The sequence below is a fragment of the Anolis sagrei genome, chromosome 11, assembly GCF_037176765.1.
Source record: "Anolis sagrei isolate rAnoSag1 chromosome 11, rAnoSag1.mat, whole genome shotgun sequence".
NCBI classification, from domain to species: domain Eukaryota; kingdom Metazoa; phylum Chordata; class Lepidosauria; order Squamata; family Dactyloidae; genus Anolis; species Anolis sagrei.
The window spans coordinates 29,614,537-29,641,797 of record NC_090031.1 but is presented as its reverse complement, the minus strand read 5'-3'; the positions used below and the strand labels follow the sequence as shown (position 1 = coordinate 29,641,797).

Below are 27,261 nucleotides of genomic sequence, written 5' to 3'. Positions count from 1 at the left end.
TCAAGTTTTGCCAGGTTCCTGTTCTGCGTATTGGATCTCCATGCTGTGGTGTTGTTTTGGATTTTGTATCCTTTGATCTTGTGTTTTTTTACCTTTGTAAAAAGTTCATGGAGCATTTGTTACCTTTGGAAAATACTGTTTTGGACTATACTCTTTCCATCATTTTTATTGCTTTGCTTACATATATCCTTCAATAAACTGCTTGCTGATTTTACTATACTGGTGTGGCGTTTAAAGACAAAGGTGTTCCTGCTCTGGGATACAACATGGAGATTTCCAAAAGAGACAGACTGGATTGCTGCTGACCATGCAAAAGTGTGCGTGTGTGTGTGTCTCCACATGGGTCAATGTGTTTGTGTGAATATAAGGACGCGGGGTGCTTATTTAAGGCCGTTCAGGCAAAGGCTGCAATTTGGTTTGCTCTCGCCCTGTCATTAGGAAAGTTCGGTCTTGCTGGGGAAGACACTGAGAACCGTTGTGATTAGAGGGAGAGGAGAGAGATGCAGGTGATGCCATCTGGGTCACAAAGCCCTCGTTGTGCAAAACGGCCTCGGAGTGACCGCATTTGTCCCCAGAGGAATCCTCTGTGGGTCCAGAGAGGCCACCGCTTGGGTTTCTAGGGTTTTTGATGGATTTTAACCGAATTTTTAAAAATACTAATTTTATTTATCATATCAGAAGCGAACTGAGGGTACAGTTGTAATGTATTTGGAAAAAATACTTGGCATGATACGAAATTTTTATAATTAGATGATTGTGTATTAGTGATATGTTGGTTTTTTGTTGTCTTGGCTTTATTGTAAATTGTCTTTTATATGTTGTACACCGCCGTGAGTCGCCCTAGGGCTGAGAACGGCGGTTAACAAATGCAGCAAATAAATAAATAAATAAAATAAATGTCCTTTGACCAGTAGCTGGCCCCTTGGAGTACCTCTAGTGTTGCTATAAGGAGGTCCTCCATTGTGCATATAAGGAGGTCCTCCATTGTGCTCAGACTGTATTGTAGTTGGTGGTCTGTAGTTTGCTCTTCTCCTCACTCGCATGTTGTGGTCTCCGCTTTGTGGCCCCATTTCTTAAGGTTGGCTCTACATCTCGTGGTGCCAGAGCGCAGACTGTTCAGTCTTCTGTGTGCCCAGGAGGGAGCCTCTCATTCAATATCAGCCATGGCTTGAGATTCCGGGTTTTAGCCTGCCACTTTTGGACTCTCACTTGCTGAGGTTTTCTTGCGAGTATCTGTGTAGATGTTAGAAAACTATTTCTTGATTTAAGGCATTGGCGTGCTGGCTGATATCTGAACAGAGGATGGGCCAGAGATGTCACTGCCTTGGTCCTTTCATTATTGGTTGCTACTTCCTGGCGGATGTCAAATTGTGCAATACCGGCTAAACAGTATAATTTAACAGTATAATCCAGTGGTGTAGGGCGCAGACATCCTGTGATAATGCAGCATGTCTCAATAAGAGCCACATCCACTGTTTTTGCGTGGTGGGATGTGTTTCACACTGGGCACGCATACTCAGCAGCAGAGTAGCAAAGCGCAAGGGCAGATGTTTTCACTGTATCTGGTTGTGATCCCCAGGTTGTGCCAGTCAGCTTTTGTACAATATTGTTTCTAGTACGAACTTTTTGCTTGCTAGCCAAGCAGTACTTCTTGTAGGCCAGAGCACGGTCCATAGTGACTCCCAGGGATTTGGGTGTGCTGCAATGCTCCAGTGGGATTCCTTCCCAGGTCATCCCCAGAGCTTGAGATGCTTGCCTGTTCTTAAGATAGAAAGCACACATATACATTTTAGATGGATTAGAAATCAGCTGGTTTCCCCAGTAATAGGTAGTAAGAGCATCTAAAGCTTCGGAGAGCTTCTGTTCAGCCATTTAAAAGCTCCCTGCTTGAGCGGTGATGGCACGATCATCAGCGTAGATGAATCTTATTTGGATTAGGAATCAGCTGGTTTTCCCTGTATTTATTTATTTATTTATTTATTATTTATTTGGTACACTTGTATACCGCTAATATCTCAGCCTAAAACAGCGACTCATTGCGGTTTACAACATTTAAAAACAACAATAATTCCGATTAAAAAATAAAACACATACATGTACAGTACACAGTATTGGGCCACCAATACAGACCAATGCATCTCTTAGTTAAAAACATAATCCAATTTCGTTATTTGTGATTGCCAGTCCGTGATCCAAAAACTTCATCGCATCGGATTAGCCGAATGCTTGCTCAAACATCCATGTTTTCAGTTTTTTCCGAAATGCCATCAGCGAAGTGGCTGATCTTATCTCTATAGGGAGGGCATTCCAAAGCCGCGGGGCCACCACAGAAAAGGCCCTATCTCTCGTTCCCGCGAGCCGCACCTGTGAAGCAGGCGGGATAGAGAGAAGGGCCTCTCCCGAAGATCTTAGGGTCCTGGTGGGCTGATAGGCCGAGATACGTTCGGATAGATATGCAGGGCCAGAACCGTTTAGGGCTTTAAAGGCCAAAGCCAGCACTGTAATAGGCAGTAAGAGCACCTAGAGCTTTGGAGAGCTTCTGTTCAGCCATTTAAAAGCTCCCTGCTTGAGTGGTGATGGCACGATCATAATCATAGACGAAACTTAGATAGGTTAGGAATCTGCTGGTTTTCCCTGTAATAGGCAGTAAGAGCACCTAAAGCTTTGGAGAACTTCTGTTCAGTTATTTCAAAGTTCCCTGCTTGGGCGGTGATGGCACGATCGTCAGCATAGATGAATCTTAGATGGATTAGGAATCAGCTGGTTTTCCCTGTAATAGGCAGTGAGAGCACCTAAAGCTTTGGAGAGCTTCTTTTCAGTCATTTCAATGCTCCCTGCTTGAGTGGCGATAGCATGATCGTCAGCATAGATAAAACTTAGATGGATTAGAAATCAGCTGGTTTCCCCTGTAATAGGCAGTAAGAGCACCTAGAGCTTCGGAGAGCTTCTGTTCAGCCATTTCAAATCTCTTTGCTTGGGTGGTGATGGCATGATCGTTAGTATAGATGAAACTGTCCCTTCTGGCAGTAGCTGCTCATTTGTGTGAATGATAAACATGTACGGAGCAAGCACCCTCTCCTGAGGCAGCCTGTTCTTCTGTTTCCGCCATTTGCTTCTCTGCCCCTGGAACTCAACAAAAAAGCTCCTGTTTGGTAGCAGATTTCCTATGAAGCGGGCGAGGTGAAAGTCCTTTGTAATGTTATACATTTTTCTCAGAGGAAGGTGATGATTTACAGTGTCATTCCAATGATATTTCTGTTTGGAGATTTTTAAACTGTATTGGGAATGTTTTTAAGTAACGTCAGCTGTGTCGAGGCTTTGCATTCAATGATTGCCTATCCCCTTCCCCAAACCTACACACACAAAGTTTCCTTGTGTTCATTCCCTGTTTAATATTGCTGAAGTTCGTCTATGCCTCCCTTCTCGTTCTGCCATCGCATCCTCGGTCAGTCCCACCTTGCCTGCCTTGGTCAGTTGCTGTTGGTTTAACGCAACCAACACGGCCACAGGCGGAATGAATGAATGAATGGCGCCCTGCCTGCATTGAGTCCCTCCCAGAAAGAAAGAGAGAGAGAGAGACACTTCTGGGGTCCCGGCCAGCAAGCCTCCCCCCTTTAAGCCTGGCCTCCCTTTGTGCTGTTTCCCAAACACTCTTTTCAATGGAAGTAGTGGGGAGAAGAGTGCTGTAAACCTATTCGGAGATGAATGTGCTGGCCTTGGTCTCCCCATTTCACTCCTTTGTCTATTCAAGCTTAAATTAAAAGTTAGAGCCTCTCTCTCTCTCTCTGTTTCCTTCATTTTGCAGGATAGTGGTTGCAAAGTTTTAAAAAGTTTTAAAAGAACAGAACCAACCCAAAGTCAGAATTTGTATTACTTTTGTAGATCTATTCCCTGAACAAAACTTTTCGTATTTCTATAGTTTTGCTCTAGCATGCAAATTGCGAACCAAGGCTGACAAAACTTGGAAATCCAAAGACTTGGGCAGGCATCTCCTTTTTTTGTGTGCGCAAATAATCAGCAAACTGTGAAATTTTGTGCGAACATTCTGTTGTCTTTGGTCTCTCTGTGCACAAGGGCCAATTGTGTTGGTTGCCCGGTGACTCCTTCTGCTCTTTGTGTTGTCAAAGGCTTTCATGGCCTGAATTACTGGGTTGCTGTGAATTTTCTGGGCTGTATGGCCATGTTCCAGAAGCATTCTCTCCTGACGTTTCGCCCACATCTATGGCAGGCATCCTCAAAGGGTTTTTTGAGTGTGTGCCAGGAACGACTTGAGAAACTGCAAGCCACTTCTGATGTGAGAGAATTAGTCGTCTGCAAGGACATCGTCCAGGGGACACCCTGATGTTTTGATATTTTACCATCCTTGTGGGAGAGGCGCCCCCGGTGACGCAGTGGTCACAGGTTCAAATCGATAGGTCACAGGTTCAAATCGGGAACGGCGTGAGCTCCTGCTGTCAGCCCCAGCCTGCCGAATTAGCAGTTCAAAAACATGCAAATGTGAGTAGATCAATAGGCATCGCTCCAGTGGGAAGGTAAGGGCGCTCCATGCAGTCATGCCAGCCACATGACCTTGGAGGTATCTATGGACAATGCCGGTTCTTTGGCTTAGAAATGGAGATGAGCAGCACACCCCAAAGTCAGACACGACTGGACTTAATGTCAGGTGAAAACCTTTACCTTTACTTTACCTGTGGGAGGCATGGGGAGCTGGGGCTGACAGAGGGAGCTCATCCACGCTCTCCCCAGATTAAAACCTCCAACATGTCAGTCTTCAGTACTACCAGCACATGGGTTTAACCCATTTCACCACCGAAGGCTCCTTCCTCATAGGTTGTGGGGTATATTAGAAACTAGACAAGGGAGCTTTATAGATCTGTGGAAGGACCAGCGTGAGACAAGCACGTGGACAATTTCAACAGAAACAAGGAAACCATGAAAATTAACAAAAATCTGTCTACCAGGATTAAAAAAGTATCTAAAATCAGGACAGTAAATAAAGAACAACACTCAGAAAACAGGGGAATCCCAGACAGGAAACAATACCTCCCAACAAAGGATTCCCCCAGGCAGGAAGCAGCCAGGCTTTGAAGCTGCAATGTTAATCAAGGTGATTATGTTGTATGTCAGCCTGTTCAGCCTGTGACTGTGTCTGATATTCATAATGGGAATGGGGTTGATGTTCCTGATGGTGGGTCAGGGTCTGTTGGCAATGGGGATGAGGGTTTGCCTGGGCCTGAGGTAAGCTCACAAGAGGCCTGAGCTTTCTCAGGAAGATTCACAAGGTCACATTCCTGGGAGAGGCCCTTCACAGTCTTTCTCAGAGAAAATGTCTGAAGATGATTTGTCAGGTGCAGAGGTTAATGAGAGTCAAGTTAATGAGAGTGTAGATAGAAAGCAAAGCTTTTGTAAACAGAGACAGAGTGCTCAGGTGCAAATCAGTTAATTTCCAGGAAAAGAGAAATTAGAAACCTTTATCTGTTGGTAAAATCGAGAAAAACACTTTCCTTTCGGTTTTTGGATCTGGAAAACCTTTATATTGATTCATGGGAAAGGATTGCCTCAGTCGAGTCAACATTGGAATTTCAGGATGGTCTTGCTTTGAAGTGGTCTTAGTTTCATGTACCAAGTTTTTGGTTGTCTGCTGGTTTGTGTATTGGATTTTTCCTGCTGCCTTGTTTCATGGATTCTTCTGCCCTGTTTCATGGATTTTTGTTCCAATGGACTTTATTTTGCCTTGAAGTTCATGGACTATTCCTTGTTTTGGAACGTTACTGTTTTTGCTAATTTTACTGCTTTGCCTACAGATATTCTTCAATAAACTGCTTGCTGATTTTACCAAGCTAGTGTGGTGTTTAAGGTCAGAGGTGTTCCTGCACTGGTATATGACAGATTAAATGCAACATCCACACTTGCCTCCAACAGACAAGAGTTCTTTCTCCCACCCTGGATGTTCTGGCATTTGTGTGCAGGAAGGAGGCCCTTGCAAAGTGGCTGCACTCGGGCCACTCCACCCCGGTGCCTCCTTTGAAACACGCTTTAGTCTCTCCAGCAAGGAGAGAGAGAAAGAGGAAACAGACCGCCCGGGAGGAGCGGTGATTCCAAAGGTCAGAACACAAATAATATTTATTTCTTTATAAAGTGAATCAAACACTCTGTCCGAAAAAATATTTTAAAAGAGCCCTGCCCTGCAGGCTCACCCTTTGCGACGGACGGCTAGAAGGATTCGGGGAAGGGAAATAGGGAAGGAAAGGGATAGAAAGGGGAGAGAGGTCTGAAAGGCCCATCTGTTTCTCCAGGAAGACCCTCCAAAGTGCAAAAGTTGCTTGGTCCATATTTTTAAAAAGCTGCCCTTTGGAAGCGCAAAGGGATTCCAGCCCTTTCCCCCAGTGCCGCTCTGCTGTGGGTCCGTACCAGCTCCTTCTCCCTCTTTGGTTCACTTGCATGCCCTTTTTGCTTTGGGGCCCTTCTGCCAGGTTCAGAGGGGAGGCGGATCCTTTGGGTCGGACCCCAATCAGCGCACCATCGTCGTCGTCCTTGGGTCGCGGCCTTCATTCCCCAAGAGTGGCATTGGCCCAGGTGGGAAAGGCGTCCAGGTGGAACATGGCCCGGCCCCAGCTGTTGATGGCTAGCGTGATGCAGAGCACACCAATAATGTTCATCACGATCCCTGTTTTCGCCTGGAGAAGGAGAAAGAGAAGAAGGAGGAGGAGGAAACATTCACACCTAGCTCCAGCAGACAAGAGTCCTTTGTCTCACCCTGGTCATTCCACAGATATATAAACCCTTTTTCCTAGTTCCAACAGACCTCACTACCTCTGAGGATGCTTGCCATAGATGCAGGCGAAACGTCAGGAGAGAATGCCTCTAGACTATGGCCATACAGCCCAAAAAAACCTACAACAACCCAGAAGGAGGAGTGTTTGACCCCAAGGAGGAGGAGGGGGAAAAAAAGAAAGATTGTTTGACCTCAAGGAGAAGGAAGAGAAGGAGGAGGAGGAGTGTTTAACCCCAAGGAGAAGGAGAAAAAGAAGAAGGAATGTTTGTCTCCAAGGAAGAGAAGAAGATGAAAAGGAAATGAAGGAGAGGAGGAGGAGTGTTTGACCCCAAAGAGAAAAAGGAAGAAAGAAGGAAAAGGAGAAGAAGGAGTGGAGAACAAGGAGTGTTTGAGCCCAAGAAGAAGAAGAAAAGGCGGGGGAAAGGAGGATAAAAAGGTTTGACTCCAAAGGGAAGGGGGAGAAGAAGGAGAAGGAGCCCAAGGAGAAGGAGGAGGAGGAGAAGCTGTGACTCCAAGGAGAGGGAATGTTTGACTTCAAAGAGGAGGAGGAGGAGTGTTTGACTCCAAGGAGAAGAAAGAGAAGGAAAAGAAGGAATGTTTAAGTCCAAGGAGGAGGAGAAGGAGGAGAGAAGGAAAAGAAGGAGGAGTGTTTGATCCCATGGAGAAAAAGGAGAAGGCGAGAAGGAAAAGGAGGAGAAGGGAAAAGGGAAGGAGAAGGAGAAGGAGAGGAGAAGGAGTATTTGACCCCAAGGAGAAGAAGAAAAAGGGGGAAATGGAGGAGAAGGAGGAGAAAAACGAGTGTTTGACTCCAAGGAGAAGAAGGAGGAGGAGAGAAGGAAAAGAAGGGGAAGGGTAAAGAAAAGGAGAGGAGAAGGAGTATTTGACCAGAAGGAGAAGAAGGGAAAGGAGAAAAAGAGAAGCAGGAGTAGAATTTGACCCGAAGGAGAAAAAGAAGGAGGAGGAAAAGAAGAGAAGAAGTGTTTGACCCCAAGGAGAAGAGAAAGAGAAGAAGAAGGGAAGGAAGGAGAGGAGTCTCATTTGCTGTTGTCTCAGCCCAGTTCTTAACAAGGAGTCGGTTGTAAGTCAGATGTTTGTAACTCTGGGACGGCTTGAATACGATTTTCAATATGTTTTCATTTCCCCTATTCAAAAAAACCAGTGGTCGTGACTCAAAAAACAAAAAGGGTTGGGAATTGCAGAGTGTTGGGCTGCGCAGGGGGCCCGCCTTACCATGTCAGTGACGCGGAGGTGTCCGTAGGAGAAGACAATAGCATTGGGCGGCGTGGCCACGGGGAGCATGAAGGCGAAGGAGGCGCTCAAAGTGCAAGGAATCATGATGTAGAGTGGGTTCACCCCAATGGACTGCGACTGGGTGGGGGGAAAGTGGACATTCAGGCCTCGCATGAACATGTGAACTCCGGCCCTCTAAAATGCCCCCTTATTGACACCCAAGAGAGGAAAGCCCATTGGATGAGGCCTCACCAGGGACGCAAAGACGGGGAGGAAGAGGGTGGCGGTGGCCACGTTGCTGGTGCATTCGGTGAAGATGGCAATGAGGAGGGAGAGGATGATGGCAATGGCCCAAGGGGGGACACCCTGCAGCGGGGTCATCTGGCTCCCCAGCCACTTGGACAGGCCGGACACCTGGCAAAAAAAGAAAAAGGCAGACGGTGAAGACAACCCCATGCATACAATGGACACAACGCTGAATCCTACTCGTGTGGTTGGGAAGTGGGCGCTCAAAGCATCCGTAATAACAGCAGCAACAGCATTTTGTTTTTCCCAATGAGCTGGGTAGGAAAACCCAACTAAGAGCAAGGGATGGCTCCCAAGTCGGCGAAGATCCCAAGGAGCGCTCTCTAAATGCATTCGGCATGAGGCCTCTTTGAAGCCTTGGTGTACCAGTTGGGCCCAGTTCAGCAGTGGAGACCCACACAGACCCATGGGGAAGGCCTGACTGTGAGGGAGAGAGGCACACAACCCTGACACTGCGCCTACCTCACTCCCGTTGGCCAAAGCGAAGCCTCCTCCCAACAGCAGCACGATGCTCCAAGGCAGCTTCCGCTGGACCACCTTCCACTCCAGCAGTGGAGCCGGGGGTAGGGACTCCTTCAGGGCTGCAGAGAGGCCAAGACAGGGATTAGGGCAAGAACCCCCATGAAAAGCATCCGAGGAGGGGGAGCATGAAGAGCCCATGTTCCAGATGCACAATGGACAATCAGGCTGGACAACACATCTATAACCTTCACAACGCCAGTCGATGAGCTACTGACGACTGGCACTGCTCGTTCTCTTCTGCTGGCTTCCCGCTACACAGCAGTGATACCAATTTCCCCTGTGAAAATTCCCTGTGAAAGCTACATGTATTGTACCCTAACTTTCTGGATATCCCTCACACAGCATGAAGTTCGCACTTGGAGGGAAACAGAATGGGGATGCTCATCTCTAACCTTCACCACAACGCCAGTCGATGAGCTACTGACCACTGGCACTGCTTGTTCTCTTCTCCTGGCTTCCCGCTACACAGCAGTGTTAGCAACTTCCCCTGAGAAAATTTCCCACAAGAGCTACGTGCCTTGTAACCCTACTTTCCAGCTATCCTTCGTACAGCATGAAGTTCGCACTTGGGGGGAAACTGAATGAGGATGCTCATCTCTAACCTTCACAACACCAGTCAATGAGCTACTGACGACTGTCACTGCTCGTTCTCTTCTGCTGGCTTCCCGCTAAACGGCGATACCAACTTTCCCTGTGAAAATTCCCTGCGAAAGCTATGTGTCTTGTTACCTTACTTTCCGGATATCCCTCGCACAGCATGAAGTTCGCACTTGGAGGGAAACAGAATGAGGATGCCCACCTCTAACCTTCACCACAATGTCAGTCGATGAACTACTGACGACTGGCACTGCTCATTCGTTTTCACTGGCTTCCCACTACACGGCAGTGATACGAACTTTCCTTGAGAAAATTCCCAGCGAGAGCTATGTGCCTTGTAACCTTACCTTCCGGATAACCCTCGTATATATGAAAAGCATCCAGGAGTCTTATTACAGCACAAGCTGAGGATAAGTCAAGTATGTGATGATAACGGCAAAGTGTCTATATAACTACAGTCAAGTCAAAGCTTCTATTACTTCCCTCCATCTCAACACTAGTTGCAACCTAGAATTGCATTGCACCATACTCTTGACTCATATTCAGCTTTAGTTCTACTAAGATGCCCAGATCCCTTTCATAGATATATTACTAATGTCAAGCCATATCCTATATTACTCCCCTCCTTCTAATACTGCATTGCCTTCTGGTGTGTTGACCGTCACAAAGGCATCTTTGGTGGATCGGAAACTTGCCTTCTCCTCCTTCTTCCAAGTCGAAGCTGCTTTGGAAGCAGGGGCCGCAGCGGGGCCGGGTGGCCGGTATGATGAAGAGCAGCAGGGCCACGAAAATGGCCACGGTGGCGTCCGTCACATACCTGCAAGAGTGAGTGACCCGTGAGGCCACATCCGCCAACATTTCCCCCCCTCAAGGGTAGGGGAAAGGTGCTCACTCAGCCTTCCCCCGTTGAGGCGATGGGGACGTCAGGTAGAAAATATGCCATATTAGATACGAATGCATTGCATGTACCTCCAGTGTGTGAAAAATACAGCTCTAATGCACATGTCTTCACAGCACAGTCCACTGAAGGGTGGAGATGTGATCCTGGAAGGGCAGCTGAGGCTCCTTCTTTGAACTGGACTATATGAGTCTACACTGCCAAATAATCTGGGATAAGCGGGCAATCCCTGGAGGGAGAAATGGGGGTGGCTTGTTTGTGCACTTCCTCTTTGCCATGTGCTTGCTCTCAGCCATCTTTGATACTCTTTGCCAGAGAGAAGGAGCAACCAAGGGAGACCAAAGGCGGACATGAATGGGGTGCGGATTCAGGTTGAAGAATGCCTTATTAGATAGGAATGCATTTCATGTACCTCTGGTGTGTGGAAGAAATACAGTTCTACTGGCCATGTGTTCACAGCTCAGTCCGCTGAAGGGCTAAGAGTGGAGATATAATCCTAGAGGGACAGTTGAGTCATTTCCTGTGATCCCTAGACGGCGAAATGGGAGAAGCTTCTTTGTGCACTTCCTATTTGCCATGTGCTTGCTCTTTGCCTTCTTAGATACTTTGCCAGAGGCTGTGATATGAAATCTCTCCTAACTGTGACCAAGAGTCTGCAGTGTTTTTCTGCATCAGATCTAACTGCTTGCCTGTGAGACAGCCTGTCCCATTGCGCAACTGGAGGAGGAGGCCGTGAGAGGAGGAACTCACGTGCCTACCCACCAAGGGTGTTTTGTGTCTTTTTCTCCCTCCTACCCCCGTGATGAGGGAAAGGCACTCACTCCTTGTCCTTGTTGAAGAGGACGGTGGCCCATCCGGGGATGAAGCCGGGCTCCCGGGTGAACCAGAGTAGGACTAGGAGGGCAAAGGCGGCCAGGACACTGCCCTCAGCGAAGGAGACCGGGCCCAGTTTGCGGTGCTCCTCCTTCAGCAGCCGGAGGGCAGCCCGCTCCGATGCCGTCTCCTGGGCCCCGCAGCCCCATGTTTTCCGGAAGCTGAAGAGGAATATACATTGGGAAAGATAGACGCTTGTGATAGCCCAAGCTTGGGTTCCACCAGGCAACAACAGCCACGCTACCTCTATGCAGAGACCCTCACTGATTGACTTTGCAACTGCAAGGCATGCTAATCAAGCTTTCTAATTGCAACATCCACAGTCGCTTCAAACAAACAAGGGTTCTTTCTCCCACCCTGGATATTATTCCGATATATATACACACACACACCCTTTGCCTCATTTCCAACAGACCTCTGGGGATGCCTACCACAGATGTGGGCGAAACTTCAGGAGAGAATGCTATTGGAACATGGCCATACAGCCCAGAAAACTCACAGCATATATTAGTCCCAGGCCACGCTCTTTGTATTTCGGCAGATATTATTATTATTATTATTATTATTATTATTATTATTATTATTATTTTGTCATGGCATATAGTAGTCCCAAGCTACACTCTTTGTACTTTGGCAGACAATAATAATAATAATAATAATAATAATAATAAATTGTTGTGGCATATAGTAGTTCCAGGCCATTGGAGCATGCAAGGAATCAGTGTGTGTGTGTGTGAATTGTAAAATAAGATGCATGAAGCTGATTGGTCAGGCAATACCTGGGGGAATGGCTGAGCCTGGGATTGTTGATTACTGTAGCATTTTTGTTCAAGCTTGAGCTATGCAAGTGCAGAGGGAAGAAGAGAGAAACAAAGAGAGAGGCAGAGTTTGGAGTGTGCTCTTGCTTCATGAACTGCTGGACGAGTTTATCCACATGGACAAAGAAATACTATTTTAAATCTCTCATGAAAGGACATTTAGTGAGTTCACGCAACTGATCATATTGTACATAAGTCGTTCTGAACTCCAAAGAGTAAACTACTTGTTCTTTCCTGTTCACTTGCGTGACATATTTTCTTTCTCTGGCAAGGCAGTGTGTGGACTGATCAAACCTGAACTACATGTGGTTTGTTTTATATTATGCTACCCTCTTTGTACTTTGGCAGACATTATTAATATTACTATTATTAGAAACACAATAAGATGAATACACAGCAAACAAGGTCACTATGCTGGCTGATGTATTAGATCACACGCCAGACACTTCCCAAGTGTCTAGGACTGTGTGATGTATTGATGAATAATAATAATAATAATAATAATAATAATAAATTATTATTATTATTATTATTATTATTATTATTATTATTATTATTATTATATTGTTGTGGCATATAGTAGTCCCAGGCCACTTTCTTTGTACTTTGGCAGATACTATTATTACTTGGTCAGAAAGGGATGTTCCATCTCATAGAAGCATGAAAAGTCCCGACACCTCTCCCTACTCTTTCCTGGATGTCCAGTCCTGGCCCCAAATGACCTCCTGGGGTGCAGAGCATGACCTCACAGCCGCTTCAGCCAATCAGCCATTCCCATTGGGAGGTGAATCAATGCTGCCTTGTTGGTGCTCATTGGCACCAGAGCATCTCCGTTGGGCCAAAGGGCAGCCGGCCAGCCCAGTCCCTCGGTCAGACACCCCCCCCCCCTCCGCAGCAGGAGCTTGGCCCTCACTTGAATCCCATGAAGGAGATCTGGAGCCAGAGCCAGGCCAGCACCAGCATCAGGAGCATGTTGGGGAAGGCGAAGCCGAACCAGGAGGCAAAGTTCAAGACGTCTCCGTTCTCTGGGAACAACCTGTGCAGAAGGGCAAGGAGGAGGAGGGGGGGGGGAGGGAGCATAACAAGAAAAATAAGCCCACAGATAGTATGAAGAATTACAGTGATTATAACAAGGAGGAAGAGGCGAAGGAGAAGGAAGAGAAGGAAGGGGAGAAGGGGAAAGAAGAGGAAAAATCTGAAAGAAGGAGAAGGGAAAGGAAGGGAGGAGGATAAGGAAGGAAGATATGAACAAGGAGGAGGAGAAGGAAGGAAGACGGAAGAGAAACAAGGGAAGAAAGGAAAAGAAGAGAAAATTTGAAAGAAGGAGAAGGAAGACGAGAAGGAAAGATATGAACAAGGAGGAGGGGAAGGAAGGAAGAGAGCAGGAAAAGGAGGAAGGGGAGAGGGGGAAAGAAGAGAAGAAAATTCAAAAGAAGGAGAAAGAAGAGAATGAGAAGGAAGGAGGAGGAAGAGAAGGAAGGAAATGAACAGGCAAGAGGAGAAGGAAGAAGAGAAGGAGAAGGAAGAGAAAAGGAAGGGGAGAAGGGGAAAGAAGAGGAGACAAGTCGAAATAAGAAGGAAGGTGGAGAAGGAAGAAATGAACAAAGAGGAGGAGAAGGAAGAAGAGAAGGGGGAAAAGGGGAGAAAATTCAAAAGAAGAAGAAGGAAGAGAAGGAAGGAGGAGGCAGGGAAGGAAGGAAGATATGAACAAGGAAGAGGAGGAGAGGGAAGGAAGGGGAGAAGGAAAGGAGAGGAGAAAATTCAAAAGAAAGAAAAGGAGGAGGAGGAAGAAAGGTAGAGGATGAAGGAAGAAAGATATGAAGGAGGAAGAGGAGAATAAAGGAAGAAGAGAAGAAGGAAGGAAGAGAAGGAAAGGGAGGGAAAAGAAGAGAAAATTCAAAAGGAGGAAAATGAGAAGGAAGATATGAACAAAGAAGAGAAGGGAAGAAGAAAAGGAAGGAAGGAGAAAGCAGAAGAGAGAATTGGAAGGAAGGAGGAGGAGAAGGAAGAAAGGTAGAAGATGCAGGAAGGAAAGAAGAGGTGAAGGAAGAGAAGGAAGGGGAGAAAACATAGAAGAAGAAATAGTAGGGGACTAGCCACCGAGAGGGCCATGGGAAGCAGGAGAGCTGCCCCTGAGTGACGGGTCCACTCACTGGTTCATCTGTCCCTTCAGGACCAGGTTGGGCCCCGTCCCGGTCAAGGTGGCCGTCCCGCCAATGCTGGCTGCGTAGCAGATGCAGAGGGTCATCCCTTTGTTGGTGCGCTTCTTGGCCGCCTGCCTCTCGGGGTCCGAGGGCACCTCCGGGAGGAAACCATTTCCTGCAGAAGAAGGAAGTCCGTGTTTGTGGGGGTCGGGGCGGGGGGAAACATTGCTTGTCCTCGGGTGACCTCCTGGACCCACACCCTCCTGGTACGAGGCAGCCATGTTATTGTTTTCCTTTGCGCCTGTTTTCTTGTGCCCATTTCGGGAAGGAATCCAGGAAACACATCTAATCAAGTGTGGAATAAACCAAAGTCTGCACAGGCTGTATAAGATAAGACCTATCTCGAGATAACGGAGGTGTGGGTTAAAGGCGCCCACGGACTGCAACGAGTAGGGATCGAGGCTTACCTTGCCCTGCCACAGAAGAGAAACCCGTGGCTGCCTTCTCGTCCATCTCCAGCCCGACGACGGCAAGGGCGGCATTGATGTGTCCCTCCTGCCTCTCCGGCTTGGCCTCGGCCCCATTCATCTGGTCCAGGACGGCTTGGACAATGGGGACCATCATGGCGGTGGTGGCGGTGTTGCTGATCCACATGGAGAGGAAGGCCGTGACACCCATGAAGCCCAGCATCAGCCTGCGGAGAGAGGCAGGGAGGTTGGGGACGAGAACCCGCACATGGGTCGCTTGCGCGCCACGCAAGGCCCAACGACCAAGCCTGACTTACAAGGCGGGCTTCACCCCCACGATCAGCAGCACCCTCAATGCAATCCGCTTGTGCAGGTTCCAGTGCTCCACAGCTACCGCTACTATCAGTCCCCCGACAAAGAGCATATTGGTGTCCTTCAGGTACTGCATGCACACCTGCAAAAGGCATGAGCCGCGAGGAGAGAGCGGTCTTCAATACACTATTGCAAGATTACGATATGCCAACTATTGTGAGATTACAATACGCACAGTTCCCTCACTAGCAAAGCCTTCCTGCCTCCAGTGCCAGAGGTTAAATTATATTTGTTGGGTTTCATCCCTGGACTGCACAAGTCTCCAGTCCTCAATGAGTAAGGTAAAGGTTTTCTAATCATGTTCATCCCTGGGGGTTAGTGCTCACCTCCATTTCTAAGTCAAAGAGCCGCCATTGTTCATAGACACCTCTAAGGTCATTTGGCTACTGGCATGACTTCATGGAGTACTATTACCTTCCCGCTGGAGCAGTACCTATTGATTACTCACATTTGCATGTTTTCGAACTGCTAGGTTGGCAGGAGCTGGGGCTAACAGCAGGAACTCATACAGCTCCCCAGATTTGAACCTGTGACCTTTCGGTCAACAAGTTCAGCAGCTCAGTGGTTTAACTCACAGCAACACAATTATCATCATCATACATTATTATTATTATTATTATTTTATAATATAATATTGGTAAAAGGTAAAGGTTTTCCCCTGACATCAAGTCCAGTCATGTCCGACTGCATGGAGTACCATTACCTTCCCACCGGAGCGGTACTTATTGATCTACTCACATTTGCATGTTTTCAAACTGCTAGGTTGGCAGAAGCTGGGGCTATCAGGGGGAGATCGCCTCAGTTTCAAACCAGCGACATTTTGGTTGGCAAGCTCAGCGGTTTAACCCACTGCACCACCTCAACGAGTAGGTAGACTTAGATATACGGTTAGAGTGAGGGATTCCTTCCACTATATTCCTCTGCATGCTTCTCTCAGAAGTTGCTCTGTCTTTACTCTTCTTGCTTGCCACGATCTCCTCCCCATTTGAAGATATAGCAATGGAAACTCTATGAGGGATGAGATAACTTCCTCTTGAAAGGTACTTTTATTGCCCTGGCTTGGGCATGTGGTAATTCTCCATTGCCTTCTCTTTGCCTTTGTCTTCCTTCCACTGAGGACGCATTTTGCCTTTCTGCAGGCAAAATGTAGCTGCATGGATATTTTTGATATTTTGTCCTTTTACCTTCCTTAGAAGATGAGCTTAGTAAGCTTTGTTGTTGTTTATTTGTTCATTTAACAGCTCTGATTCCCAACAAAGGGTTATGGGCCCAGACACGTGTGTGCTGAGCAAAAGGTCTGCCTTGGAGAAGAAGCGTCTTACCTTCTTGGACTCTAGGATTCCCAGCATGGGGAAGAGGACCACGGGGAGGAGGGCTGTGGCCGCCAGCGGGATGGCTTCCGTGCACCAATAGATGGCCATCAGGATGATCACGTAGCCGCATCGGGATTCCTGGGGTCAAACATAAGTGTCTGTGTATGATATTGACCTTATTTACTGGGATCTAATCCTCATATTTTGGGGCCAAACGGCCTTGCCAAAATTGGAGTGCGCTTTAGATTTGAAACACGGACGCCAGTGGAAATACAGTATTCCCTCACTTATTGCGGTTCCAGGACTTCCCGCAATAAGTGACAAACCGCCATGTAGGGAGGCTATATTTATTTTAATATGTATACATTATTTTAGTAGTTATACACTATTTTAAGTCTTTATAAACTTAAAGTAAAGCGAAGGAAAGGAAGGAAAGGCCCTTCAAGGCTGGAGGGAGGGAGGACTGAGGAGGGGAAGTGCCTCGGAGAGCAGCGGCGGCAAAAACCCACGAAACAGCCTCTGTTTATAGAATCCTAGAGTTGGAAGGGACCCCCAAAGGCCATCTAGTCCAACCCCATTCAGGCACCATCAAAACCCTCCCAACAAGCAGCCAGCATATGAAAGAGATGAAATACAGTGTGTGTGTATGTATTATCAGTATATCAAAAAATCTTATAGTTGGATCAAAACCCTCTCGACAGATGGCCCTCCAGCCTCTGTTTATAGAATCCTAGAGTCAGAAGGGACTCTATAGTTCGATCAAAAGCGTCCTGACAGATGGCCATCCAGCCTTGAGTCAAAAGGGACCCCCAAAGGCCATCCAGTCCAACCCCATTCAGGCACCATCAAAACCCTCCCAACAGGTGGCCATCATAGGAAAGATATGATAGACAGTGAGTGTATATGTGTGCATGTATGTGTGCATATAATATATATATATATGTATGTATTTCACAGAATCTTATCATCGGATCAAAACCCTCCTGACAGATGGCCCTCCAGCCTCTGTTTATAGAATCCTAGAGTCAGAAGGGACTCTATAGTTGGATCAAAAGCGTCCTGACAGATGGCCATCCAGCCTTGAGTCAAAAGGGACCCCCAAAGGCCATCCAGTCCAACCCCATTCAGGCACCATCAAAACCCTCCCAACAGGTGGCCATCATAGGAAAGATATGATAGACAGTGAGTGTATATGTGTGCATGTATGTGTGCATATAATATATATATATGTATGTATTTCACAGAATCTTATCATTGGATCAAAACCCTCCTGACAGATGGCCATCCAGCCTCTGTTTATAGAATCCTAGAGTCAGAAAGGACCCCCAAAGGCCATCCAGTCCAATCCCATTCAGGCACCATCAAAACCCTCCTAACAGGTGGCCATCATAGGAAAGATAGGAGACTGTGCATGTGTGTGTGTGCATGTATGTACATACATACATACATACATATATAATAGAATCTTATAGTTGGATCAAAGGCCATCCAGTCCAACCCAATTCAGGCACCTTCAAAACCCTCCCAACAGGTGGCCATCATAGGAAAGATATGATAGACAGTGAGTGTATGTGTGTGCATGTATGTGTGCATATATAATATAGATTTTATAGAATCTTATCATTGGATCAAAACCCTCCCGACAGATGGCCATCCAGCCTAGTCAAAAGGGACCCCAACCAGGAAGGTAATATAGAAATTCTGTTATTATTAATATGGGAAGGGACACCTAGAGAGGGCCATGCAGTCTGAAAATACCTCAATATATATTTTAAATTAAATTTTTTGAAAACCGTGAAAAAGTGAGTCTGCTAAAAGTGAACCGCAAAGTAGCGAGGGAACACTGTTATACCGAAAATGGCCAGATTCGTACTGAAAGGAGGCTTCTTCAGGGCAGTTCAGTCAGATTGCTTTGCCAGCCCCGTCACTGGCAAGGAATGCCACTGGTCAAGAAGAGGATTAGTCCTTGGCATCTGCAAGCAAGCCAAGAACTGTGCAAGAAAGGCCCACAAATACACACCCAGGGCACAAACAGAGGGTGCGCCGCCGGGACAGATCTCTGCCAAACCACCACTCAAGACGCCGCGGTTCGCATTTCCCGGGCGAAAAGTTGCCCCGACTTGCCCTTCAGCGGAGTTGCCAGCCGGGCAATTTCCCTGCGGGAAGAGCCATTAGTGGGGCCTGAAGTCATGTCTCCTTCGCCCCATTGTTTGTACCCGCAAGGCTGTTTTGCAGCAGAGAAGGCCAAGGAAGAGCTCAATGGGGCTCAAAGGCTTGCGGCACCAACTTGAACCCAAAGCCAATGATTGATTGAGCACTAGCATCCGGGTTTAGGGATTAACCTGATGCCAAAAGGTTAATCCCTAAGAAGAGAATATTTTTCCTTATTATTATTGTCATTGCACACCGCACAACGAAATGGAATGCCATTCCCAATACACATTGCCTATGTTGGATTACAAAAACACCCATCCTTCCATATTCTAATCACTATTGCACAACCCCATCTGTATAAATAAAAATGTAATGTTCGTTTGTGGGATTAACATAACTCAAAAACCACTGGATGAATTGACACCAAATTTGGACACAATACACCGTTCAGGTCAATGAGTGGCCATCACTCATCAAAACATTGAAAAACATAGCAGAAGAGACTTAAAAAGCCAAAAAAATAAAAAATACATTACAATGCATGCACAAAACCACATATATATACGTAAACACACATATACACACACACACAAAACACATATACACAGACTGGACCACAGCAATGTGTGGCAGGGGATGGCCTGTGCTATATAAGGGTGAAACCTTAGAGTTCAATATAGAACTCAATTCAGGGTGTGTTGTATGTAAGCCTGTTCAGCCTGTGAATGTGTCTGATATTCATGTTGATGTTCATGATGGGAATGGGGATGATGGTCCTGGTGGTGGACCTGGGTCTGTTGGCAGTGAGGATGAGGGTTTGCTTGGGCCTGAGTGAAGCTCTCGCAGGAGAGGTCCGAGTTGTCTCAAGAAGATTCACAAGGCCACATTCCTGGGAGAGGCCTTTCACAGCTTTTCTCAGAACAACTAAAGATGATTTGTCAGCTGTAGAAGTTTTTGTTTTGTCATGTCAGGAGTGACTTGAGAAACTGCAAGTCACTTCTGGTGTGAGAGAATTGGCCGTCTGCAAGGACATTGCCCAGGGGACGCCCGGATGATTTGATGTTTTTATCATCCTTGTGGGAAGCTTCCCTCATGTCCCCGCATGAGGAGCTGGAGCTGATAGAGGGAGCTCATCTGCCTCTTCCCGGATTCAAACCTGTGACCTGTCAGTCTTCAGTCCTGCTGGCACAGGGGTTTAACCCACTGTGCCACCGGGGACTGCAGAAGATAATGCGAGAGAAGATAGTGAAATCATGGAAGAAAGCAAAGTTTTAGTAAACAGAGACAAAATCTTCAGAGACGATAAGTTTGTCTACAGCATCTGGTGGGAAGGTCGGGAGAAATGCTTTCCTTTCCATTTTGGGATCTGAAAAAGTTTTATAAGGATTCATGGGAGAGAGTTGCCTCAGTTGGGTCAACGTTGTTATTTTATCACGGTCTTGCTTTCAAAAGCTCTTAGTTTATGTACCAAGTTTTTGCCAAGCTTAAGATTTGTCTATGAGATTTTCCTGCTATCTTGTTTTATAGCTTCAGGTGCCTCGTTTCATGGATTTTTATGTACTCATGGATCTTGGTTTCCCCTGAAGCTTATGGGCTATTTTCTATATTGGACCTTTACTATTTTTGCTATTGTTAACTGCTTTGCCTACATAGCTTCTTCAATAAACTGCTTGCTGGTTTTACCAAGCTGGTGTGGTTACTGCTCACTGATGATGCATCTAGAGCAAACTTGCCCAACATAACAAACTTTAAGTACTGATGGAGTTTTAGGGGGTTCACCTGGCACGATGTGAGTTGTAGTTCACCCACAACCTTATCATTTTGTACAATTTCGAAAATGACTTTTTCAAAGATCCTGCGCAATGCTCTAAAAATTGTAAAAGTTTACTACAAATGTGTAAACCCTTAACAAGGACATTGGTCGGGAAGGAGGGGGGTTTCATTACTCATCAACCTCTCCATAAGCTATGGAGCATAGATGAGTGTTTAAGGGAGGGGGCTGTTCTAACTTCGATGGGGAGGGAGTTCCAGAGAGAAGGCGCAACCACTGAGAAGGCCTGTTCAGCCTGTGATTGTATTGTCTGATGCTCATGATGGGAATGATACTCATGAAGTTCATGTTGGGAGTGATGTTCATGTTGATGTGCGTAATGGGAATGGGAATGATGTTCCTGATGATGGGCCTGGGGATGAGGGTTTGCCTAGGTTGGAGTTAAGTTCAGAAGAGAGGCCTGAGAAAGGCCACATTCCTGAGAAAGACCTTTCACCACTTTTCTCAGAGCAACAACCTGAAAATATGCTGAGATTGCTGTACCAGGTGCAGAAGGAAAGATCAGTGAAACCTTGGACAGAAAGCAAAGTTTTAGTAAACAGAGGCAGAACTTTTAGAATCTCAGCCACTCTGCTCATTTACAGCAAACAGTTATCTAGTGGGAAAGTGCATTCTGTGAGTTTTGGCTTTTGGAAAGGGTTTATAATGATTCATGGGAGACTAGTGTCTCAGTCAAGTCAACGTTGCTAATTTATGCTGGTTTTGTTTTCAAGTGCTCTATGTTTCATGTATTAAGTTGTTGCCAAGTTTTGGGTTGTTTGCCTGAGGGTTCATGCTGTTTTCCTTCATGGTTTCCGGTTTTGGAAAGGGTTTATAATGATTCATGGGAGACTAGTGTTTCAGTCAAGTCAACGTTGTTAATTCATGCTGGGTTCGTTTTCAAGTGCTCTATGTTTCATGTATCAAGTTGTTGCCAAGTTTTGGTTTTGCTCAAGAGTTCCTGCTGTTTTGCTTCATGGTTTCAAGTTCCTGGCTTCATGGATTTATATGTACTAACTAGCTGTATCCACCAAGCGTTGCTGTGGCCAACCTTTCCTCCATCTTTCTCTTCTTCTTTCTTTCTCTTCTTCCTTCCTATTTTTCCTTTCCTTCTCTCCTTCCTTCCCCCCATTCTTCTCTTTCTCGCACTTTTATTTCCTCTTTCTCCCCTTTCTTCCTTCTCTAACTATTCTTAGACTGCAACTCCAATCAGTCCTCCTGATCAATCTATCTACCTACCTATCTCTAATCTATCTACCTTATCTATCTGGTGGATTGCTGGGAGTTGCAGTCCAGGAATAGGAAATTGGGATGCCCTTAAAGAAATCCAAGAAGAAGAAAACTTGCAGATTGGAAGCAGTGCATTTGGATCATCTTCCTCTCCTAAAAGGCCCGGTCTAGAGGATGCTGGGAGTTGTAGTCTGAAAGAGAGTGTGGATATGCTATCGTGTGTGTTGTTTGCCAGGGGGAGTCATTTTTGCACATGCATGTAGCGTCTTTTTGCTTTTTTTGGCTTTTAACTCCCTTCTGCTGGTATTTCAGTGTTTTATGAGTTATGGTCACTTGTTGGCCTGATAGGTGTCTTGTGTCCAAATTTGGTGTCAATACGCCCAGTGATTTTTGAGTTACGTTAATCCCACAAACGAATATTATATTTTTATTTATATAGATGGACCTGATTTCCTTTTAAAGTTTCTGAATTATCTTGAATTTTGGACTTTTATTCTACTATTTTTTATTGCTTTGCCTACATATATTCTACAATAAACTGCTTGCTGGTTTTACCAAGCTGGTGTGGTGTTCCAAGTCAGAGGTGTTCCTGCTCTGGAGTACGACGCCACCAGCCTGTTGGAACTCAGCCTGTTATTGTGTTTCAGGATCAGGGTGCTTTGAATGTAGGGAGTGATGTCAATGAGTTGCAAGATGGCAATGGTTTGGTCAAGGATATTGATACAGAGAATGACCAGGAGATCCCTGATCCTCAGTTTCCCATGAGAATGTCCCTGAGGGGTGTGGGGATGATGTTGTGCTCCCTGAATTGCTACCCGAGAGTTCCCATGATAGGGAACATGAAAACAGCTCGGCACCTGGCCCAGCTGCAGAAGTTAATGAGCAAATAGATAGACAAGAGGAGATCAGTCAAAACAGGAGAGCCGAACAGTGGCTTCGGCGTTCTGCCAGGCTCCAAGATAAAAAGATAAGAAATTCTTGGCTAAAGCGATACCAATTTCTGAGAGTTAGAGACATAGCTAACAAGGAGATAAAAGTCCCAAGTACAGGATATGTAATCAGATGAAGCATAGTTTGGAATCAAGTCAAGATGTCGTCCTTGTTTCATGGAAGCTTTGCTTAGGAAATTCATGTTTTAAGTGCCTTTGTTTCATAGTTTTGATTCTTGGATTCTATGCTTTTATATTCGTGCCTGGGATTCGTGTTTCCTGATTTCTTGCATTTGGGAAGTTTTGACTTTGTTTTTATGGACTATTACCCTGGACTACCTTGTTCCTGCTTATCTTCCTATCTAATTGGATTTACCTATTTCTTTAAAGTGCTTTTTTACTTTACTACTTTTTAATTATCTTCAATAAAAGGATTGTTTCCCTATCCAACAGTGTGGTGTTTAAAGTCAGAGGGCTTTTCCTGTCCTAAAGTGCAACACAGCCATCGTTTCCTTAAAAGTCTCGGAGATGAATGCAATCTCTGCTGGGCACTCTTCAAGAACAATGTCGCACCCACAAACTTAAAACTAGCCACCCGCTCCACTCGATCTGCATTGATAATCGTAACCCATAATTCTCTGGGCAGGAGTGGTAATTGTTGGTTCCTTAACAGATCACAATAGAGCGATCTCGTCACTAACGTCACCCGAGAGTTCCCATGATCATCCTCCTCTCCTCTCTGAATGCTGCTGCCGTAGGACAACTCTATATGAACAATAGAGCACCTACTATCTGAATAATGGTGGGGTTTATTTTGCCATTTGGGAGTTGTAGTTGCTGGGATTTATAGTTCACCTACAATCAAAGAGCATTTTGAACCCCACCAACGATGGAATTGAATCAAACTTGGCATAAAGAACTCCCATAACCAACAGAAAATACTGGAAGGGTTTGGTGGGCATTGATCTTGAGTTTGGGAGTTGTAGTTCACCTACATCCAGGCAGCACTGTGGATGCAAATAATGGTGGATCTGGACCAAACTTGGCATGAATACTCAATATGCCCAAATGTGAACACTGGTGGAGTTTGGGGAAAATAGAGCTTGACATTTAAGAGTTGTGGTTGCTGGGATTTATAGTTCACCTAAAATCAAAGAGCATTCTGAACCCCACCCATGATAGAATTGGGCCAAACTTCCCACACAGAACCGCCATGACCAACAGAAAATACTGTGTTTCCTAGTGGTCTTTGGCGATCCCCAAGGGTCCCAATCCCCAGGATGAGAAACTCTGCTATATAGGATCCTCTCTTCCCAAAGGTCTTGTCCCCACCCCATTTGGTTCTATGTGATACAACTAAAGCCCTCCTGATAGATGGCCATCCAACCTCATAGATATTATTTAGCAGGTGTATAGAAAAGTCAGGCTATGGAGTCACAGGATCCTAGAGTTGGAAGGGTCTCCCCAAAGGCCATCCAGTCCATCCCCCTTCTGCCAGGCAGGAAGGCACCCTCCGATCCTTCCCGACAGATAGCCATTCAGCTAAATATAGATGGCCATAAATGATAGATAGGTGTGTGAGAGAGATGATAAATGACCCCAAGAGCCATCCAGTCCAAACCCATTCAGGCACCATCAAAGCCTTCCCAACAAATGGCCATCATATGAAAGATATGATATACAATATGTGTGTGTGTGTGTGTGTGTGTGTATGATCATAGAATCTTGTAGTTGGATCATAACCCATCCCGACAGATGGCCATCCAGACTCTGTTTATAGAATTTAAGAGTTGGAAGGGACCCCCAAGGGCCATCCAGTCCAACCCCATTCAGGCACCATCAAAACCCTCTCAAAAGATGACCAGCATATGAAAGATATGAAATGCAGTGTATGTGTGTATGATCAGTGTATCAAAAAAATCTTATAGTTGGATCAAAACCCTCCCGACAGATGGCCATCTAGCCTAGAGTCGGAAGTGACCCCCAAAGGCCATCCAGTCCAACCCCATTCAGGTACCATCGAAACCCTCCCAACAGGTGGCCATCATAGGAAAGATATGAATATGAGAGACAGCGAGTGTGTGTGTGTGCATGTATGTGTGTGTGTATATATGTGTGTGTGTGTATGTATATCATAGAATTTTATAGTTGGATCAAAACCCTCCCGGCAGATGACCATCCAGCCTAGAGTTGGAAGGGACCCTCAAAGGCCATCTAGTCCAACCTAATTCAGGCACCATCAAAACACTCCCCACAGGTGGCCATCACAGGAAAGATATGATAGACAGTGAGTGTGTATGTATGTGTGTGTGTGTGTGTATATATATATATATATATATTCATAGAATCTTATAGTTGGATCAAAACCCTCCCAACAGATGGCCAGCCAGCCTAGAGTAAGAAGGGACCCCCGAAGGGCATCCAGTCCAACCCCATTCAGGTACCATCAAAACCCTCCCAACAGGTGGCCATCATGTGTGCGCGCATGTATGTGTGTGTGTGTGTATGTGTGTGTGTGTGTATATCATAGAATCTTATAGTTGGATCAAAACCCTCCCGACAGATGACCATCCAGCCTAGAGTCGGAAGTGACCCCCAAAGGCCATCCAGTCCCCATTCAGGCACCATCAAAACCCTCCCAACAGGTGGCCGTCATAGGAAAGATATGAGAGACACTGAGTGTGTGTGTGTGTGTGTGTGTGTGTATATATATATATATATATTCATAGAATCTTATAGTTGGATCAAAACCCTCCTGACAGATGACCATCCAGCCTAGTCGGAAGTGACCCCCAAAGGCCATCCAGTCCCCATTCAGGCACCATCAAAACCCTCCCAACAGGTGGCCGTCATAGGAAAGATATGAGAGACACTGAGTGTGTGTGTGTGTGTGTGTGTATGTATATATATATATATATATATATATATATATATATTCATAGAATCTTATAGTTGGATCAAAACCCTCCTGACAGATGGCCATCCAGCCTAGAGTCGGACGGGAGCCCCAAAGGCCATTAAGTCCAACCCTTCTCCCAAGCAGGAAGAGAATATAGAAATTCTACTGTTATTATTATGGGGAGAGACCCCTAGAGAGGGCCATGCAGGTGGCACAATCTGATCCCTCCCGACACATGGCCATCCAGCCAAAGACAGAGGGCTATAGATATGATAGAGATCTCTATATATTGTGTATGTGTCATAGAATGCTGGAGACCCCCTAACGCTCCCAGGCGAGAAAGGGCACCATCCAAGCCCTCCCGGCAGATGGCCATCCTGATTTTCCTACCAGTCCAGGCAGCAGCAGCGGGAGCGGGAGGAAGGCCAGTGGGGCGCCCAGCAGGGTCAGCAGGGCGCGGTGCCGTAGCAGCGCCGCCACAAAAGGGGGCGCCATTGCAGGAGAAGGAGCAGAAGAGAGTAGCAAGAGCAGAGAGGGAGCGAGAGAGAGGGAGATGGAAGGAAAGAGCAGAGGGCGAAGGCTTTTAAACCGCGCGCCCCCAGGCCACGCCCCCTTCCCGAGGCCACGCCCCTAGCCCGCCCTGCGCTGCCTCCTCGGCCCAACAGAGGGCCACCTTTCCCATGATTGGCATCTGGCATTGTTGTCATTGTTAGCCTCATACAGATTCGTATGATCTACTATTATTGAAAAGGGACCCCCAAAGGCCATCCAGTCCCACCCCATTCTGCCAAGCACGAAGATAGATTAGAATGACTATTATTATCATTCTTATCATTATTTATTATTGGGTTGTTGTAGGTTTTTCCGGGCTATATGGCCATGTTCTAGAGGCATTCTCTCCTGACGTTTCGCCTGCATCTATGGCAAGCATCCTCAGAGGTAGTGAGGTCTGTTGGAACTAGGAAAAAGGGTTTATATATCTGTGGAAAGACCAGGGTGGGACAAAGGACTCTTGTCTGCTGGAGCTAGGTGTGAATGTTTCAACTGAGCACCTTGATTAGCATTTAATGGCTTGGAAGTGCCTGGGGGAATCTTTCTTTGAGAGGTGATTTGATGTGCCTGATTGTTTACTTTATGTTGTTTTGCTCTTGTAATTTTTGAGTTTTTTAATACTGATAGCCAGAAAATTGACCATGCCCTGTTGGCATGGTCAATTGACAATGTCAATGGGAGTTGTGCTTAAATATTTGCTGATTGCAAGTAACATCAACTTGGACTTTCTTGATATTGTTGTATTGTAACTCCCATGACTCCCAGAAAGCATGTTGAGTGGTCAAGGAGAAAGACACAGCAACTTATTTATTTATTTATTTATTTATTTATTATTTGCACTTGTTAACCGCCACTCTCAGCCCGGAGGCGACTCGTGGCGGTGTACATAACACAGAAAAGACAACAATTTACAGTAGCATAAGACCATAACACAACATATAAAAATCCGCTTCGTCTAGTTTGGGGTCATAGCCAGTCTCATAGTCATAGTCCATTCCGGTGGTCATTCCAAAAAACATAGCACTAGCTGAAGGCCTTTTCAAAGAGCCAGGTTTTCAGGCCCTTGCGGAAGGCCATGAGGGAAGGCGCCTGTCTGATTTCAGCAGGGAGGGAGTTCCATAGCCGGGGGGCCACCACCGAGAAGGCCCGCTCTCTCGTCCCCGCCAGGCGTGCCTGTGAGGCAGGCGGGACCGAGAGAAGGGCCTCCCCGGATGATCTCAAGGTCCTCGTGGGCTCGTAGGCCGAGATGCGGTACTCAAGGTATTTTGGGCCGGAACCGTTTAGGGCTTTGTAGGTTAGCACCAGCACCTTAAATTGGGCCCGGTAGCTGATCGGCAGCCAGTGGAGCTGGGACAGCAAGGGCGTTGTGTGC

At 46.3% G+C, this 27,261-nt stretch overlaps 1 protein-coding gene across 1 annotated transcript; it reads right to left on the bottom strand.

Moving 5' to 3' along the window:
• Positions 1-6,104: 6,104 nt before the first annotated feature.
• On the bottom strand, positions 6,105-25,874 carry SLC13A5 (solute carrier family 13 member 5). Its single transcript, XM_060756830.2, has 12 exons — positions 25,728-25,874; positions 16,325-16,453; positions 14,948-15,084; positions 14,631-14,857; positions 14,173-14,338; positions 12,933-13,055; positions 11,150-11,362; positions 10,126-10,247; positions 8,774-8,892; positions 8,258-8,419; positions 8,006-8,143; positions 6,105-6,677 (listed from the first exon to the last, which is right to left on the bottom strand). Exons 1-12 carry the CDS (start codon positions 25,830-25,832, stop codon positions 6,549-6,551), a joined length of 1,770 nt encoding a protein of 589 aa, XP_060612813.2. The 5' UTR covers positions 25,833-25,874; the 3' UTR covers positions 6,105-6,548.
• Between the last annotated feature and the right edge of the window lie 1,387 nt (positions 25,875-27,261).